Consider the following 13,496-nt stretch of genomic DNA (forward strand, 5'->3'; position numbering starts at 1 on the left):
GTTTCCTTTTGATGTGTAGGATTTTCAGCAATAAGTACTTTAAAGCCCAGATGGTAGGACATGTGCTGTATGTGGAACTCTTGATTATAACCAAGAAGCAGTAGGTTGGCTACTGTACTCTGAGGGAGGAGGGCTGTGAGAGCAGGGAAGTATCTCCTGCTAGTATAGACTCGGGCCTGTGGACTCCCAAGACACAGTGCAGTTCCAGATGTCCACCACCTGTCCTTCCATCACATCAAGAAATGTGTTATCTGGGTCTGCAAAGATGCCTACTGAGTTGCTGAACTCATTCCTAGACATTGGTGCTCAGGGAGGGGCTTTGTTTTTGGAAGAATGCACTGGGTAATTAATTTTTTATTTTCTCTTTAAAATAATATTTTTATTAATTTCAGAGAGGAAGGGAGAGGAAGAGAAAGACAGAAACATCAATGATGAGAGAGAATCATTGATTGGCTGCCTCCTGCATGCCTCCCACTGGGGACTGAGCCTGCAACCCAGGCATGTGCTCTTTATTGGAATTGAACCAGTAACCCTTCAGTCCACAGGCCAGCACTCCATCCACTGAGCCAAACCAGCTAGGGCTCTTTGTTCTCTTTTCCTCCAGGTTCTGATATTCCTGAAGAGGACCCTGAGCAAAGGTGAGGATGGTTTGAGGGAAATCTTCAGTCAGCACGATGTCTGCTACACTTGAGGGGAGCAAGGCGTGTGGCTTTATACCAGAATTTACCAGCATCACGTCTGCTGCAGAGACAGTTGGGCTGATCTGAGACCTCAAAGTTCATCTCACGTCTCCGAGGGCAGTTGTCATTCGTTAGTGGCAGCCACATTAACTGCAACACTCCTCTATGTACTGGGCACATAGACAGCTGTGCTGGTTTGAGAAAGTCAGAGTTGATGCTGAGTACCTCTGTTTAGATTGGTGAGAACTGAAAGCTGACTCAGTGGCTAAGAGCTTCCTTGAAGCATGGTGTGGGTTGATGGTGGATTGAGCCTTAGGGATAGGTACCGTAAAAAAATTCCTGATTGGCTTTGAGGAATTAATTTTGTAATGTGTGAGTAGGGAGACCAATTTTACACTTGAGTAATAGGCTTTAATCTTTATCCACCTGACTTCTTCCTGCCCATCAGAGGTCCTCTTCCGAGAGCTAGAGGTGCGACAGGTTGCCCTGAGACATCTCATTCACTTCCTTAAGGAAATAGGGGATCAAAAGCTGCTATTAGATCTTTTCAGGTAAGAACTGATCATCTGGTCCAGTAAGTACATTAAGTATTTTGTTCAAAGCCCTCTGGAGAACACAAAGAAGACACTGTCTGTTCTGGAAATGCTTATTAGACAAGATATTGAAATGTGATGGGATAACTAGCACCACAGGCTGCGTTAAGGTAACTGTGTAGCAGGTGGTTCAGAACCGGTTCTGGAGTCAGACATACCTGCATCGAATACTGGCTCCACCATTAATTCATAGCATGACCTTGAGCAAGTTACCCAGCCTCTCCAAATATCAGTTTTCACATCAGTAAAATGGAGATGGTGATACCTATCCCACAGGATCATTATGAAGATGAAGAGTTAGTGTTGTTTAAAATACTTCCATAATGCCTAGTCTGCAGTATTAATATTTAATAAGCATTTTTAAAATAGAAGATCTATAATGAAGGTGCCTTTTTTAAAAAATTCTCACTCAAGGAGTGAGGATATTTTTTGTATTGATTCTAGAGAGAGTGGAAGGGAGCAAGAAGGGAGAAAGATTCAGGAGAGAGAGAGAGAGAGAGAGAGAGAGAGAGAGAGAGAGAGAGAGAGGGAGAGAGAGAAACATTAATGTGACAGATACACATCGATTGTTTGCTTCCTACACCCGTCCCAAGTGGGGGCGGGGATCGGACCTGCTACTCAGAGACGTGCCCTTGATTGGTGCAAAGGCCGTTGCTATAACTACTGAGCAATGCCAGCCAGGCCGGGAGGTATCTTTTATTACGAGCCCCAGGGCTGAAGTTACTTTTTATTACAGTGTTGGTAGTGAGAAGTACAGGAAGAGCAGAAGAAGCAAATGTAACTTTTAGTTCAGCCTTGTGGATAGCCTTGTGGAAGTGGTTAGGAATTGAGTTGGGCTTATGAGACGAGGCAGGATTCTGATTGGTGGAGAGGTCAGAGGTAGGCATATCTGCTGGGGTTGGAGAGTGGGTTGGGAAGGGGGTATCTTCTCTCCTATTTTCCTTTCCTATTTCATTCCCATCAGTAGGTTATTTTTTACCTTTAGGCTATGTGTGTATATTATGTTCTTTCTTCAGTGTCAGAGAAGGGGTTGGAACCTCTCTTGAGGCTGACGTGTGGCCTAGGGTAACTCCATTTACCAGTGACTTCAGCATAGTGATGAGCTGCCCCAAAGACTAAGGTGGGGAAAGCAGATCACCTGATTAGAGTCAAAATACAGATGGTTAGCCATGAGTTTTCAGAAGGCACATTGATCGAGGCAAGGTGTTCTCTCTCCTTCCCTCTTTCCAGTCAACAGGGCCTCAGTAAGCCTCACCTCTATGGCAAAGCATGATGTTAAGTATAGTGGAACATTCAGAGTGCAAAGGGATCAGAACATCAAAGTCCTTGTTGTCTGAGGCCTTCCCACCTTTTGGGAGAGACAAAACACACTTAACACTGTACATGAAAACAAGAGAACAGCGTGGGAAATCTGTTCGGGAATCGGCAGAGAAGGAGAGTGCTTGACTCTTCCTCAAAGGGTCCATGGCATTACTGTGGGATAAGGAGGCTCTGACCTTCCCATGAGCCCAGGTAACCCTACAGTTACTAGTGCCCTGCTTTTTTCTCAGCTAGAAAGATCAGGGAATACTGATTGCTTGTCCACCATGTTTTCAAAGGGTTGCTGTGGTAGAAAGTTTATGAAGACAAGAGTTTATCTTATGTATGGAGTCAAATGAGTTTGAATTGTGTTCTCTTAGAGCAGCTGTCTTATTTTGTGAAGTTACGCTGCCACATGTCATTAGATTAAAATGCCCTGTTCCTTCTGCTTCTTCCCAGGTTCCTAGATAGAACAGAAGAGCTTGCGGTAAGTATGGCCTTTGTTTCAGTTGGCGTCTTATTTAACTGAAATCTAAGCCAAAACTCAGTCACCAGGATTCCAGAAAAGATTGAACATATTTCTTTTCCATTTGTATTGATTATATTCAGAAGAGAGAGAGACATCTAGGAATTCTGGAAACTTAGTCCATATGATTATTGTTTTGATACATTTTTTAAATTGGGCTTTAAATTTTAAAAAATAAATGAAAATTGGCTCATCAGTTTGCAATTTTGTTTGTTTCTTTTTAGTTGTTTTCAATTCCTGTAGGAGCTTTTGGATTTTGGCTTCTAATTCTAAAGAAGATGCTGGCCCTGGCTGGGTAGCTCCGTTGATGAGAGCATTATCCTGATATGCCAAAGTTAAGGGTTTAATCCCTGATCAGGGCATATGCAAGAATCAACCAATGAATGCATAAATAAGTAGAACAACAAAATTGATGTTTTTCTCCCTTTCTCTCTCTCAAATCAATCAATAAAAAAAAGAAAAGACACTATTGAAAGCTAAGAGGGATAAGAAGCCAGATATATGTCAAGAAGGAAGAGAGGTCAAGCTGGTGGCACACCCAGCACACACTTTAGCTAGAGCTCAGTGACTGAATGTTAAAATAGATTTCTGACAGATTTTCACCATTATAGAGTGAATTTCTGGAATATGAGAATAAATCTGAAATTTAACCAAAAGTTTAATTGTATTCCTAAAACTTTAGTGATCCATTTTAAAATATATTTTTATTGATTTCAGAGAGAAAAGGAGAGGGAGATAGAGACATCAATGATGAGAGAGAATAAATGAATGGCTGCCTTCTGCACACCCCCACTGGGGATCGAGCCCACAACCTGGGCATGTGCCCTTGACTGGAATAGAACTCGGGACTCTTCAGTCTGCAGTCTGACGCTCTATCCACTGAGTCAAATGGCTAGGGCCATTTCTTTTCTTTTCTTTTTAAAAAAAATATATTTTATTGATTTTTTACAGAGAGGAAGGGAGAAGGGTATAGAGTTAGAGAAACATCAATGTGAGAGAAACATTGATCAGCTGCCTCTTGCACACCCCCTACTGGGGATATGCCTGCATCCAAGGTACATGCCCTTGACCAGAATCGAACCTGAGACCTTTCAGTCTGCAGGCCGACACTCTATCCACTGAGCCAAACCGGTTTTGGCCTAGGGCCATTTCTTGAAGTTTGTTATAGTGTGGGGCTGAACTTCCCAGCACTGTCTGTGGCAGGATTGTTCCTTGAGTCACTGTACAGCACGTGTGTGGTGAGAGCAGTGCTCATGTTTGCCTGGCACATTTAATAATGTTGTTAAACTGTTTGCACAACAGAGTATAACTCAGGAAAATATTTTTAAATAATATTCTGTAAAAGGAACATGGACTTAATATTTAAGGCAGGATAAAGTCTCAAAAAAATGCTTTATCTTATCTGCTGAAAATGATTGGCAGTTTGTAGTAATCATTTTGAAAAATCTTTGTTTCTATTTTTAATCTTCATAGATTTGAAACTATAAGGAATTTTTTTCATATGGCATTCTTATAAAGTTTGTTGTTTTGAAGTTTGATTAGTGAAAATAAATGTGGTTTGGGTTACTCATTTTTATTTATAACTTTATTATTTTTTGCATGTACTCTATTATTCTGAGTGGCCATGTTGTTATGATTTCTGAACGCTTAATAATCTGGCCACTCAGTGTATACTATATAATCCTATATAATAAAAGGCTAATATGCAAATTGTCCCCTCACCAGGAGTTCGACCAGCAGGCAGGCTGGCCAACTGCCCATGTCCCCTCCCCCTGGCTAGGCTGGCTGTACCCCACCCATGCACAAATTCATGCACCAGGCCTCTCTAATATCTATACTAAGTGGCCAGATTATTATGCGTTTAGAGATCATAATAATCTGGCCACTCAGTGTATGATTGAATTGAATATGTTTTATTATAGATCAGCATGCCCAATAAAACTTTCTGCAATGATGGGAATATTCTGTATCTGTGATGTGGGAGCCACAGATCACATGTAGCTGTTGAGCACTTAAAAAATGACTAGTGCAACTAAGGACCTAAATTTCTTACTTTTTAATTGGCTTAAATTTACATGTAAACAAACATGTGGCTATTGGCTACCATATTATATATTGCAATTATAGATAAACCAAAGAATGACTTTTTTGGTAAATATTTTTAAAATTGATTTTTAGAGGAAGGGAGGGGGAGAGAGAGAAAGAGAGAAACATGGTTGTGAGAGCAAGAAATGGATCAGCTGCCTCCTGCATGCCCCCATCTAGGATGTAGCCTGGACATGTGCCCTGACTGGGAATTGAACTGACAACCTTTTGGAGCACAGGACAGTGCCCAACCAACTGAACCACATTGGCCAGGGCCCAAAGAGTAATTTCAAATCACTCTTTGCCCTCTCCATCCCCACATCCAATCCATACCAAGAAGGAATATCTGATAATGAAGAATTTAGCTTTAAAAATGTGTGTGTGTGTGTGTGTGTGTGTGTGTGTATTTGTTGTTGGTTTCAGAGAGGAAGGGAGAGGGAGAGAGAGAGAAACATCAGTGATAAGAGAGAATCATCGATCTGCTGCCTCCTGCATGTCCGCTACTGGGAATCGAGTGTGCAACCCGGACATATGCTCTGACCTGGAATCGAACCATGATCTCCTGGTTTATAGGTTGATACAACCACTGAGCCACACTTGCTGAGCAAGAATTTAGTTTTTAGGCATGGAAAGTCTGCTTAAGGAGTTAACTCCCCCTTCTAAGGAGACAAACTAGCTCACAGCCTTTCTGTTTTGTTTTGTTTTGTTTTGTTTTTTTAAGCTGTCCCATTATCGAGAGCACTTGAGCATTCAGGACCCTGAGAAACGGAAAGAATTTCTTAAGACCTGCATCGGGTAAGTATGGAGGAAAAATGTTTTTAAGTATAAATACTCACATGCAGAGGAGTTCAGTGACTAAAAGAGGGTGGAATGGATAGATAGTTGAAGGGAAAGGCTAACACAATAGTTCATACAAGTATCATTAAAAATTGTCTTACTTGATGGTTTGAAATACTAGTCCCCAATAGGATTTTCATTGATTGGTGCTAAATTAAGGAAAATAGACAATATATAGAAGTGTTGTTTTTTTTTTCTTTTTTCTTTTTTTTTCCTTTTTCTTTTGAAAGCTACATTTATTTAATTGAAAGACTGCTTTTTATTCTGGGATTTTTCCCCCCTCTACCACCTCACCCCCCACCTTCCCACTCCCAAACACACATACACTTTTTGATAATAAAATTGGTCATAATTATTTATGACCATATGTATTACAATAACAGTGGGAAACACTTTACCTTATATATTATTTTCAATGTTATTGGTCCTTGAACCCCAAAGTTCAAGAACCACTGATTCGGTACAGGCTTTGACCGAGAATATAAGTCCCTGTGAAAACCAGCCCCCACATCACTCTTCCAGTGATTGGGCACTCGCTGCTCTTGAAAGTAGTTCATTTTATTGTTGGACAACCTTCCTGGTTGGAAAGTGCTTCCTATATTGAGCCAAATCTTGCTTTCCTGAATCTAAAACAGGTGTAGATTCTGCCCAGTGGACCTTGCTTCTCCAGGTTCAGTGTTCATAGTGGTTCCCATCATTCCTCATGTGATGTGATTGTCAGGTTTCACATTCAGAAATTCATTTATGTCAATGCCATCTTCACGTTTAATCTTATCAAATCAAATACTGAGTTATGTCCTATGGCCTCTGGTAATCAAAGAGAAAAGGTAGAGTAGTGAAGCAACTGGGACCTATTTTCATCTCTTTTCTCTTAAAAATTGGCTGTGGCTCACATTTAATCTGGCATAGTATAAATGAATTTCAGTATTCCTCCTGGAATGAGTGGAGTAGGAAAATAAGGCCACAGTATCTGAAGGGTAGATCTGTGAACTGGGAGTTTAAAATCTGGCTTCTGTTCCTGGCCTTACCCAATGACTTGTCATGTGCCTTTTAGGTAAGACACTGTCCCTCAGCTTCTTCATGTGTAAAAATATAATGAAGTATTGAAGATAGGACCTTTGACATTTGTGTGAATCTTTGAGGTCTATACCAGTCTACAAACATACCACCATGCCATGTAATTTACTTTTACCTTATTACTCTACAGTAAAAGGACACCTCACAAATGTAAGTGAACCTAAAGGAGAGTTAAACGTTGACATTAAGCAGTGACATTGACCAAAGTGCTTCCCTGGGATGTAGCTGAGCAGTTGGCTGGGCTCCCTCCTTAGCCAGGTGACTCACCAATCATTACAACTCCCACAGTAAGAGGATTCTACAATAATTCATTCCTCAACAAAATCACTAATGGCTACATACATTTTGTCAATTTTCAGGATACCTCTTCAGTTGGCAAAAACTTTAAATGCAAAATCCCAGCCAAAGCTCTGCTCTATTTTCTGCTTTCTCTCTCTCTGCCTTTTGGGGATGTTCCAGAGGTGAATTGAGATTAGATTTATGAAGCACCATGAGCCTCTTATGTTATAATAGTGATTTGGTCTAATTGGGTTTGTTTCCTGTCTGAGTAGAGAAAGAGGTACTAACCTTTGGCCCTCTATCAGTTTGCCTTTTTCAGTGGAAGATGCTGCACACATACAAGACCATTACACACTCCTGGAACGTCAAATCATTATTGAGGTTAGACTCCTCATATCTGTGTTTTCTGCTTCAGCGCCAAAGCTCAGTGCCATCAGCCTCTAGGACACATCTGTGCTCTGCCCACATATGTCATTTCCTGTTACAGTCTCTAAGGGCCTTTCGTTTTCTCCCTCTCCACCATAACCCCTTCCCTACATTGTCCTCAGCATCTTTTTCTTCTCACCTGCAGCTAACCTAGAAGTATTTCCTCTTCATCCCAGAGTTCCCATTGCATTGTCACTTCTCTGTCTGCCTCCATCCAGCTTGGGTCTATCTCCTTTTAGGCTAAAATGGTGGGTTATCCTAGGCCATTTCTTTTTCTCTTCCTTGCCTCTTTCCTAGGGTAGCATTAAGTTTCTCTCTGCTTCTACCGCATGGACATAGTTCTTTTTATCACTTGGCTCTCTCCACTACAGGCAAATGACCGCCATCTAGAATCAGCAGGACAAACTGAGATCTTCCGGAAGCACCCCCGCAAAGCTTCCATCCTCAATATGCCACTAGTGACGACACTCTTCTACTCCTGCTTCTACCACTACACAGAGCCCGAGGTACAGGCAACACGGGAAAGACCCCCACACTCCCATTGCACAGAGGAACGTAGCTCGAAGTCAGTATTTTGATGTACCCTGTTATCAAGGGGTGCGTGTAGCTCTTGGAAGTCCACCTGGAGGCTTTCCTGGCCCTCCGGGGTGAGCCAGGAGGGAAGAGGGGTTTGTGAGGCTTGTGTGGTGTCCGGTGAACTGGCCTATAGCATAGCACGTTCTGTCTCAGCAGAGCTGGTCCCACAGCGGGCTCTGTTCAAAGGCCCGTAAATGCACATGGACTGACACAGAAGAGCAGCAGGGTGTCAGGTAACTGGATGTTTGAACACATTTTGTAAAATTTAACGATCACAAGTGGATGTTTGGATTAGCCTGAAATTGGGAAAAATACTATATTTATTAACCCAGTCTTGTTAAGCCGGGTTGCATGATACCTGATGGAGCTTTGCTCTTAAAATAATTTCTGGGTTTAATTGGTTACAGAGTAAAATGTAGAGAGTCTAGTCAGTACAAAAGGATTGGGTGGTATTTGGGAAAGTCGGTAACACTACAGTTCCTTCTCTACTTTCACCCTAGGGGACATTCAGCAGTCCAGTCAACCTGAAGAAGACATTTAAGGTAGATATAAAATGGTCGGTGCTTTGGTAAATGTGGTATCAGGGTAACTATGTGGAGTGGATGTTGCTTCGTTAGTGTCTTATATTCAAGGTTAAAGGTGGCAAGGAAAGTGTTTGTAGGGAGTGAGATAAGGCTCTAACTGAATGGCCTACCTCAGTGCTGGAGCTTGGAAACTACGGGGTTCTTGGTGACCTGAGAGACTTACAGATTTTTTAAGAGTCAGAATCAACACTATGGTATATTTTGCCTACCTTTTCCAGAATTCTCAAGTACCTCCTCTGGCACATTCTTACTACCTCTTAAATTCTTACGCTGGTCTCTGCTTTCTAGATCCCAGATAAACAGTATGTGCTGACTGCCTTGGCCGCCCGTGCCAAGCTCCGGGCCTGGCATGATGTAGATGCTCTCTTCACCACAAAGGTGAGTGCCTGGATCCCTGTTCTATGGAAATATTCCTCCTGTTGCTCTGCAACCTGTATTTCTTCCATGGTCCCCTTCACTACTAAAATTTCCTAAAACCTGTCTTTTTTTTTACTCTCCATCATTCCTGGTTTAGTAATATAGTGTCTGGCTAGGGCTGGTGGTGTAATTGGCCCTATAGTTTTTCAGATGGTGAAGTATTAGTGTCTTCAAATTATTTCCATGGCATAATTTGGGGTGTTTTTCTTTCTTGAGAGTCTGCAAGCTACCCAGTATCTTTGTAATACATTCCCTTTTTTGAAGTATATGTGTGTGTGGTGGGGGTGTTGTTAAATAAACAAATTAATTTTTATTGCTTGCAACTAAGAAATATAAATGGTGTGTTCAATTTGAGCTATAATCAAGATGACAGATGAACCCTGGCCTGTTTGGCTCAGTGGATAAAGCGTCAGCCTAGGAACTGAAGGGTCAGGTTCAATTTCGGTCGGGGGCGAATGCCCAGGTGGCGGGCTCAATCCCCAGTTGGGGACTTGCAGGAGGCATCCGATCCATGATTCTCTCTCATCATGGATGTTTCTCTCTCTCACTCTCTCCCTCTCCTTTCCTCTCTGAAATCAATAAAAATATATTATTAAAAAAAAAAGATGACAGCTGAAACCGGTTTGGCTCAGTGGTAGAGCGTCGGCCTGCGGACTGAAAGGTCCCAGGTTCGATTCCGGTCAAGGGCATGTACATTGGTTGCGGGCACATCCCTGGTGGTGGGTGTGCAGGAGGCAGCTGGTCGATGTTTCTCTCATCGATGTTTCTAGCTCTCTATCCTTCTCCCTTCCTCTCTGTAAAAAAAATCAATAAAATATATTTTAAAAAAAAAAGATGACAGATGAAAAGAAAAATTAACTTTATAATTCAACTAATACATATATGCATGTACTAGTAATAGTATACTACATATAGCATATGCAAAAAAAAAGTAACATTAATGTAGTACTCTAATCATATAGAAAGTGTGTAGTAAATTAGCTCTTAGAGCTGTTTCTGTTTGTTCTTGTGTTTGTTTGCTGTGAAGGATCTTGCATTGCATTTGGTTGTCATATCTACTGGTTGACATTTTAAATACTGACTTTTTTCCATTATGGGTTAAAGAAGTTTCTGTTTTTCCCCCTTTGCTGGTTATTTAATTAGCTGCATTAACTACCAAAGCAATAGTGTCTGTGTCCAAATGAAACACTGTATGGAAGTATCAAGAGTAAAGAGTGACGTTTCTCTTCCACCAACTGCCTGCTCCTAGTCTCACCCCCTTCCTCAAGGCAGATGCCACTGGAAGTTTGATGGCTGCTTTCCAGATCTCTCCTCATGAATTTACAAAGAAACATCTTTGTCCTAGCCGATTAAGTTCAGAAGATAGAGCGTTGGCCTGTGAACCAAAGGATCCGGGGTTTGATTCTGGTCAAGGACATGTACCTTATTACAAACTTCTCCCCAGCCCGGGCCCGGGTGAGGGCTCATGCAGGAGGCAACCAATTGATGTATTTCCCTCACATTGAAGTTTCTCTGTCTTTTCTTCTCTCTTCCACTCTCCCTAAAAACCAATGAAAAAAAAATACAAAGAAACATCTTTATATAAATGTAAGTTTGTCTCAGTGGATAGAGTATCAGCCTGTAGACTAAGGGGTCCTATGTTTGATTCCGGTGAAGGGCACATGACCAGGTTGCAGGCTCGATCCCCAGGAGGGGGCAGGCAGGAGGCAGCCGATCAATGATTTTCTCTCATTGATGTTTCTATCTCTGTCTCCCTCTTCAATTAAGGTAAAGAATAGGACTTATTTCCTAGATAAGTTCATATTACAAGTATGGCTATGTAAATTACTTAATTCATTTAGCTTATTATTTTACACTTTTCTGCATAAGTGCCTATAAATCTAAGAACTTTTCATACCTCTGACTCTTTCCCTCCTCCCTCTCAAGTTTCTTGCCTTTTCTCATCTCTCATTTCCCAGTTCCCCACCCCAGTCCATCCACTCTCACCATCACATTATTCTAGGCTGACTGTAAAATGCAGGGAGACGAGCTCAGGGTGTGTTGTTCATGTCCAGCCTACCTACTCCTGCCATCTTCTTTCTCAGAACTGGCTGGGCTACACCAAGAAGAGAGCACCCATTGGCTTCCATCGGGTCGTGGAAATTCTGTACAAGAACAATGCCCCCGTCCAGGTAATGGCTCCTGAACAGAGTTGGGGACAGGATCCTCTAGGAGACCTAACTTATAGGCTCTTACTGGCCAGGAGACCTGACCTGTTCTGTTCTGTTCTGTTCTCCCCTTAAAGGAGAGTATTGGTCTTAACGTAGGACAGGCCAGGGAGAGACATTCTCCTTTGCCCTTTAGAAGTAACCTGCCCTTTCTGAGGAGCACCCACTGGGTTTAGCCTCTGTGGAGTACTGCCATATTGATGAAATGATACAAAAGGAGAACTCACTGAGAAGGGACATCAGGGCACAGTGCAGATCAGGTGTGGAGCATTCCTGTTGCTGGCCTGGGTATCCAGCTCTGGACTATGGAGGAGCATGCTCTTCCCTGCTTTCCTGGGGGGTGCGGAACGCTGCTTGGGGTCCACCTCATTCCCATCACAGAACTGGTCCTGTGGTTGCTGATGGGAATTGTAGACATCAGATGTTGTAGATGAACTCGTTTGCCTTCTTCAGGATTTTTTTTCTACTTTTCAGAGTTCTGCAAATCATTAATCAGAAGTACCTCTTCCCACAGATATTACAGGAGTATGTCAATCTAGTGGAAGATGTGGACACAAAGTTGAACTTAGCTACGAAGTTCAAGTGCCACGATGTCGTCATTGATGTGAGTCCCCAGGAAATAAGAACCCTGAGTTAGAGCCTCAGTGGAGAGTGGGGGTTAAGGTCTTCTCTGTCCTGGACCCTGAGATCCTGCCCTCAGTTTTGATGTTATGAGCAAAATGGTCTGGCAGGAGTTAGTTTGGAGGCCAGCACTCCTAGGCTATTTTCTCACCTTCCGACTGGTTCCTCTGTGCTCTTATAAGTCTGTTGCTCAGAGAACTCATAGAACTGAATCAAGCCACATAAGCTCCGTAGACTTCACTCCATCATGAGGTTCTGAGGGGACTTGGCCCCTGTCACCCGTAGCTGCTTCTTGAACCTTGGCTCAAAGTGGAAGTAATAAAAAGCAGAAGATCTTCTTAGAGAAGGCTGATTTGGGATTCACTGCTTGTCTGTTTTGGTGTGCAGACTTGCCGGGACCTGAAGGACCGTCAGCAGTTGCTAGCGTACAGGAGTAAGGTGGACAAAGGATCTGCAGAGGAGGAGAAGATCGATGCCATTCTCAGCAGCACGGTAAGTGGGGCAGCTACCCCTCCACAGCCTCGGGAGACGGACAGTTCTCAAAGTAGCATCAAGTGTGTAAAAGGGTAACCTGGGCACCTCCAGCTGAGACTTAACTGTAACTGCTTGAGAATTAAACCTAGCAGGTATGAGAGACTTACTAATGGCAATATAGGAACGAATGTTACAGATTCAGAACATCCGGGAATGGATATTACCTACCTGTTGGAAGTAAGAAGGGGGTGAAATAGATGTTAGCGATTTGGGAAACACAGCCTGCTTGTCTCTCGTAGCATGAAATTGCTGAGCTTTTTGTTAATGTTGATCTTAGCTCCATGTTAGATGTTTTGGGACCTATCTGGGGTCATTGAAAGCTAGTAAATCTTTTTTTTTTTTTTTTTTTTTTTTAATGATTGTTCAGCTATTTATTTTTAATCCTCACCCAGGAATATGCTTTTATTGATTTTAGAGAGAGGAAGATAGGGGGGAGAGAAAGAGAAACATTAAAGTGAGAGAGAAATATTGATAAGCTGCCCCCCCTACGCGCCATAACTGGGGATGTGTCCTGACTGGGAATCGATCCACACTAGTCCTTGCAGAAGCTAGTTTAATCTTGGCCCTGAGAAGGTTAGGACCAGAATAAATCCCCAACTCAGGCTTGTGACATACAGAATAGGGGTCTCGTTCGTATCTGAGTAAATGAACCCCACTATGTATTTTTTAAAATCTCCTGCCCCCCTCCATTCCTCTTTTCCTTACAGTACCTACCTGTGAGTCTTGTTTTATTGTATTCCCGTTATCTCTCTGTA

General features: G+C 42.3%; 1 protein-coding gene across 3 annotated transcripts in view; it reads left to right on the forward strand.

The window, feature by feature from the left end:
- VIPAS39 (VPS33B interacting protein, apical-basolateral polarity regulator, spe-39 homolog) overlaps nucleotides 1-13,496 on the forward strand; it is a 29,391-nt gene that overhangs the window by 14,618 nt on the left and 1,277 nt on the right. For all 3 annotated transcript variants that reach the window (XM_036430309.2, XM_036430318.2, XM_045577496.1), the window contains 11 exons: nucleotides 605-638; nucleotides 1,129-1,231; nucleotides 3,032-3,059; nucleotides 5,905-5,978; nucleotides 7,682-7,757; nucleotides 8,174-8,308; nucleotides 8,879-8,920; nucleotides 9,251-9,340; nucleotides 11,464-11,550; nucleotides 12,101-12,190; nucleotides 12,595-12,699. In XM_036430309.2, coding sequence (XP_036286202.1) covers nucleotides 605-638; nucleotides 1,129-1,231; nucleotides 3,032-3,059; nucleotides 5,905-5,978; nucleotides 7,682-7,757; nucleotides 8,174-8,308; nucleotides 8,879-8,920; nucleotides 9,251-9,340; nucleotides 11,464-11,550; nucleotides 12,101-12,190; nucleotides 12,595-12,699 — 864 coding nt within the window. The remainder of the gene's footprint in view (nucleotides 1-604; nucleotides 639-1,128; nucleotides 1,232-3,031; nucleotides 3,060-5,904; nucleotides 5,979-7,681; nucleotides 7,758-8,173; nucleotides 8,309-8,878; nucleotides 8,921-9,250; nucleotides 9,341-11,463; nucleotides 11,551-12,100; nucleotides 12,191-12,594; nucleotides 12,700-13,496) is intronic.

This window comes from Pipistrellus kuhlii, unplaced genomic scaffold (assembly GCF_014108245.1).
Source record: "Pipistrellus kuhlii isolate mPipKuh1 unplaced genomic scaffold, mPipKuh1.p scaffold_m20_p_1, whole genome shotgun sequence".
NCBI classification, from domain to species: domain Eukaryota; kingdom Metazoa; phylum Chordata; class Mammalia; order Chiroptera; family Vespertilionidae; genus Pipistrellus; species Pipistrellus kuhlii.